At 36.7% G+C, this 6,000-nt stretch overlaps 1 protein-coding gene across 1 annotated transcript in view; it reads right to left on the bottom strand.

The window, feature by feature from the left end:
* DCBLD2 (discoidin, CUB and LCCL domain containing 2) overlaps positions 1-6,000 on the bottom strand; it is a 99,930-nt gene that overhangs the window by 14,307 nt on the left and 79,623 nt on the right. The window contains exons 8-9 of the mRNA XM_059392103.1: positions 5,054-5,269; positions 4,143-4,267 (exon numbers count right to left, since the gene is read on the bottom strand). Of these exons, the coding sequence (XP_059248086.1) occupies positions 4,143-4,267; positions 5,054-5,269 (341 nt within the window). The remainder of the gene's footprint in view (positions 1-4,142; positions 4,268-5,053; positions 5,270-6,000) is intronic.

Here is a 6,000-nt window from a genome sequence, read left to right as displayed (position 1 = left end):
GGAAGCAGGCTCCCTGCTGAGCAGAGAGCCCGATGCAGGACTCGATCCCAGGACCCTGAGATCATGACCCGAGCCGAAGGCAGCGGCTTAACCCACTGAGCCACCCAGGCACCCCAAGTTCTTCTTGCTTCTTTAGGCCAAATTACCTGGCTAGTTTCTAAAGACTGCTAATAAATAGGTATCTGCCTAAAATTACAGCAGTTTGTATTTGATGAGTTAATGTGAGGGCAAGCAAATGTTTAGCTCTTCCATCAAGTCATGTCCAAATATAGCTATTTTCTTTTGGCTGACTCACAAAACATTAGATTGTAAACTTCTGAGATGTGTTAATAGCCTTTACTTTCTACAAGGTTTGTTTTGAAGTTATAATAATCTCCAAACGAGTAACTTTTCATTACTTCCTCAGCTATTACTCTGAAATAAAGTGAAGGCAAATATTCGCAGTCTATTATGCATTTGTGGGACAGGAACAATAATCACTTTAGGACATAAAAACCATCCCCTGAGGGGCGCCTGGGTGGCTCAGTGAGTTAAAGCCTCTGCCTTCGGCTCAGGTCATGATTTCAGGGTCCTGGGATCAAGCCCCGCATTGGGCTCTCTGCTCAGCAGGGAGCCTGCTTCCCTTCCTTTCTCTCTGCCTGGCTCTCTGCTTACTTGTGATCTCTGTCAAAAGAATAAATAAAATCTTAAAACAAACAAACAAACAAAAACAAAAAAACATCTCTGAGGTTGTACTCCACACCACAGTTTCATTTTTATAAAAACCTTAAAGGAGAAAGATTTTATATAAATTAGGTAAAAAAGATCTGCTATAATCTGTGAGCATTTATTATAAGCTCCTGTGTGTAGTGAGGTCTGTAAGGAATCATGAGGATAAAAAGGGAAATGGAAGCCCACATTCCCACTCTCAAGGAACTTAAATTTTACAAGATACTGCCACACACAGATATGGCACACTATTAAAAAGCAATACATTGGGACGCCTGAGTGGCTCAGTGGGTTAAGCCTCTGCCTTCGGCTCAGGTCATGATCTCAGGGTCCTGGGATCGAGACCCACATCGGTCTCTCTGCTCTGCAGAGAGCCTGTTTCCTCCTCTCTCTCTCTGCCTGCCACTCTGCCTACTTGTGATATCTGTCAAATAAATAAATAAAATCTTAAAAAAAAAAAAAAAGCAATACATTATGAAGCAAGTTGTCTTGCATTTTCTGAAAACAAACCCAAAAGCTGTCTCAGTCTGTATGTGCTCATGCATGTGTGCATGCTCAGGAAATGAACACACCAATTACTCTTGAGTTGGGTAGATGAGGGAGCAGATGGGCTAATGTGAGGTAAGAGATTGATATTCCATATAATTCAATGTAAGGCCTTCCACTCCTTTCCAAAACAAATAGGGACTAAGTTTACTCTTTGCCTTAAACATATGAAAAACCAGATACAATATATGAAGCAACAGTTTTCCAACACTGGACAATAGGCAGCATAGGGCATTAATCCCAGAGAGAAGAGAAACACATGAGGTGAGCCTTTCTACTGCCCCAATATTGTCTGGAGAGCACCTTGGTGTTCTCATCTAAACGAGGACACAGAGCTCCGAGATGGAGAGGCCAAGATAGCTACAATTTGCAAGACATAGTATAGGAGAGAAGAGAACTGCACAAAGAGAGGGAGACTTCTCGGATCCGTAGGAAGGTTTCCCCTAAATCTTCAGTTGCTTGTAAAGAAACAATCTGTGGATGGTAAAAGAACTGCTGGAAAGGAGCCAGAAGAATGATTCTCAGAGCTAGGCAAGGGTGGGAATAGCTCACATTACCAACAGATAGTGTGGAGAAAACTCGTAATACATGAGACTGGGTTGAGTACCTGGAACAGTAATGACAGTAGAAAAAAATTAGAACTAAAGGCTGCTCAGATCCTGCCTAACAAAGCTAAAATGCAGGTTATCCAAAGTAACCTGTGTCCCTGAATAAAGCTCAAAATTAGATAAATAATAAAAGAAAACCTAGCACTAAGCAATGTGTTCATAATGTTTGGCAACTAATAAAAAATTACCACACATGTAAAATATAACCCATAATAACCATCAACATGAAAAAACCCACATGTGACACATCAGTAGACAGAATCAGCAAATAAGGGCATCAAAGGAGCTACCACACATCCTGTATGTTTTAGGGGCAGAAAAAAGCATAAGCATGCTCAGGAGAGACTTCGAAGAAATTTAAAAGCCAAAAACTGAAAATCTAGAAGCAAAAATATAACACTGAAGATAAAAGTACACTGGATGGGATTAATAGATTACATGTTGCAGAACAGATTAGTGAACTTAAAGGCAGAACAACAAAATTTTCCAGACTAGAACATGGAGAGAGATTTAAAAAAAAAAAAGAACTGGGCATCAGTAAACTGTAATTCATAATATTCATGTCATTAGAATTAGGGAAGCAACATATCTGAGAAAACATGGTCTATACTTTTACAAATTTGAAGCAAATTATAATCAACAGATCCAAGAAGCTCAAAGAAACCCAAGCAGAAGAAACATGAAGACAAATACACAAAGGCACATCATAACCAAATTGCTTAAAACAGATGGTAAAAAGAAAATCTTAAAAACAGCTAAGGAATAAAAAGAAACATTAAATATTGAGGAACAAAGGTATGAAAGATAGAATTCTCACTAGAAAAATGCAAACCAGAAAACAGTGGAAGAGCATTATTTAAAGCGTGGAGGGAAAAATAACATCAACCTACAATTCTATACCTTATGAAATTATCTTTCAAAAAATGAAGCAAAAGAGAAAAAGTCTTTTTCAGAAACATAATTTAATGGTGCTAGATGTTTTTATAATATAAACATGGATTTAATGCTTATAATTTAAAAAAATTAACTATATTCCACAAGTACAATAAATATTCTATAAATAAATATGGATGTGCTCAGACTAAAAAGTAGCCAGGTCTGGGGTTATTAAACAGAAGGAAGATAGGTTTAAAGACAATACTGTTATTTACTTCAATGGGTAGAGCCTCACCAAAGATGAAGGTCAGGTGATAACAGGCAGAAGAGAGGGAAGAAGGCCTTGAATAACAACAGAAGAGTTTAGATCCATATGACAGATTATAAGGAGCCCCTGAAGTTTTCTGAATAGAGAGATAAGAAAAGTGGTAATTGAAGATATATTAGCAAATCAGATATATCATAGAGAACTGGTAGTATCATATAGGTGAAATGAAACTCAGGGAAGTTTCATAAAAAAAAAATCGTGCTTATAATTTCAGTTCTAGATAAGAAGAAATCTACTGTCCTCGAGGACAAGGACTCCCCCAGTTATAAGGTCCTCATGGTGGATTGTGGGCCAGAAGCCCAGGTGAAAGGGATATCTAGAGGACAGCCACTTCTCCCTACTCCCCACCCCTTATCATCTTCTCTGGAGCATTCCTGAATCATCACTGTCTGCTAACTAAAATAGCAATTTGATAATTAACATGGAAGTTAAGGAAATTCTTCGGTAAAAAAAAAAAGCAGAAGTTTTCTAAGATAAAATTTGGTAAGGTGATCTTGAAATGACCTTTCAAGTCTATACCCAACACTAAAATGCACTTATGCCTTTGGCTTTTGTCCCCCTTGCCTAAATACATGAAATCTGGGAATAAATTAAGCTTTCTATCATTCTGTGGATTAACAAGAAAAACTTATTTAAGACAAGAAGTTACAAGTTCCTTTTTAGAATTTCTTCCTTTTTTAAAATAAGTTACCACTACTTACTGAAAATCATTCATTCAATCATTCATTTATTCACTGACATAGTCTCTACACTCAATGGGGGGTTTGAACTCATGACCCTGAGATCAAGAGTCCCATGCTCTACTGACTGAGCCAGTACAGCATCCCTCTTTCTTAGAATTTCTTAATAAAATACCTAAACAATTGAGTTAAAAATGTTACAATCATCCAAAGAGACCCAGAACCACTGAGAATTTCCTAAGCATAGTTAGAAGAATAAGGCTAATAACCAACACAACCTAAAATAACCAGAAGAGAACAAAGACCAAATGATAGCTAACTTGAACATCACACAGGAGAGCTTTCATGATTTTTGGCAAAGGCCCATTTTTTAAAAGACCCTGGCACTCATTTTACCTTATCCTGTTCCACACCAGGCTCTCTGTACACAGTCCATCTCTGTCCATCATCACTGTATAGGATTTTATAGGCGGACACATAGTAATTGTGTTCCACCATAGTGGAGCCAGTGGTCACAATGCCTGGGGAATGGAAAGTTGCTTTCATTAGTGCACAGGGTCTGATCCTTGAAGTCTACTCAGCATTGAAGCATAAATACCTAAAGTATACTGTTAAAAACATCTTTGCCAAAAGCACACTGCCATCTCTAAGTGCAAGGTTTCATTATAATAGCACCTAAATCCTTAGCTTTGTTCCCTTATAAAGATACAAGAATTATGAGTGCACATGAGGAAAGGACTGATCTATTTTGACAGCTTGTGTTCATATCACTATAAAATACATCTCACCTACCATGTAATAATGACTCCCTGGGAATGAATGGATTAAAACAATTATTTTTTTCAGTACCAAATCAAAATTACCTAAACCAGTTCTAATATATTATTCTGACCATTTGATAAATTGCCCCAAATAAATCTGGATTCAGCACATGCAGAATATTATTTATAGCACTTAAAATGAATTCCTTGAACATAAATTTCTTTAATAACTCTAAGAGATGGTTATTTCAAATGTCAAGATCACTTAATTGAAACATTACCTTTAAAGAACCTTATTACAATGAAAAAGAAAAGCTTAAAAAAAAAAAAGGAGAGACGAAAAGCTAAAAGAAATCAAATGCCAACTCCTTTCCTCTACCAAATTTTATAAACCTATCTTCAGGAATATTTAACACCAGTAAAGAAAACTTAAAACCATACAATTACATTTGCAGTGACCTAATTTTCTATGAACATTTTGGATGTCTTCAGGTTTCCAAATACAATCAGAATTATAAATCATTCTAGAAAATTATGTCTCTTAACCTGTTATCTTCTTTTCTTTATTCAGATCTATTTGTAACCACTGATATTCATCAGTGGCAAAAGCAGCCCAAGGAGGTCCAGGTTTCTTCAGCCGGGCCTTTTCAGGTCTCCAGCTGTTCTCTTGCCCTGTGTGGTCAGTCCATTCTAGCACCGATGATGCTGTTATTTGAGGATCAGCAATCACACCAGATTCCATGCCCAGTGTTCCATAACAACCTGAAACAAAAAAGACAGTAACTTGGTTTCCAGATATAAATTTATGATCTGTATAAATCTGCTCATTGGAAACCTTCTAGTGCACATGCCATTAACATAAACTATGCTAGTAATATGCTCTAATAGAGGAATTTCAAAAGTAGGCAAATGTTTCTTGGGTCTATGTCTTTGTGTCTCATCAGGCAATGTGCATAATATTTATTTATAAGCAATAACCACCAATTTAATGGCAATACATTATCTTCTACCTGGAACACTATCTCCAGATCAGTGAATGACTTACTCCCTACTGCCATTAGGTGTTTGCTCAGATGTCACATTTTCCACAAGGCCTATCCCACTTAAAACTCAAAACCAATCCCTCCTGCATTGCCTATCCTCTTTCCTTATTTCTCTGTATCTTCTATAATATTATATAGAGCATATATGTTAATTTATTTATCCAAGGTTTACTGTCAATCTCTCAATACCAGTATTTAAGCTCTGAGAAAGGAGGATTTTGCTTATTCTGCTCACTTTTGTTTCACTAGCACCAGGACAGTGCCTGACAAATCAAAGACACTCAGTAAGTATTTTCTGTGGAATTAATTACTTCAGACATACTAAAAAAAAAAAAAAAAAAAAAAAAAAAAAAAAAATCACCTTTCCTAAGGAACTCTCCTTGCTTACATGATCATTCCCCAACTAATATAAAACCTCCAGTTTATTCTGTCCATTACATTATTGTGATA

The sequence above is a fragment of the Mustela nigripes genome, chromosome 2 (genome assembly GCF_022355385.1).
Source record: "Mustela nigripes isolate SB6536 chromosome 2, MUSNIG.SB6536, whole genome shotgun sequence".
Classification (NCBI taxonomy): domain Eukaryota; kingdom Metazoa; phylum Chordata; class Mammalia; order Carnivora; family Mustelidae; genus Mustela; species Mustela nigripes.
The sequence above is the reverse complement of the archived record's forward strand: the minus strand, read 5'-3'. Positions and strand labels throughout refer to the sequence as shown.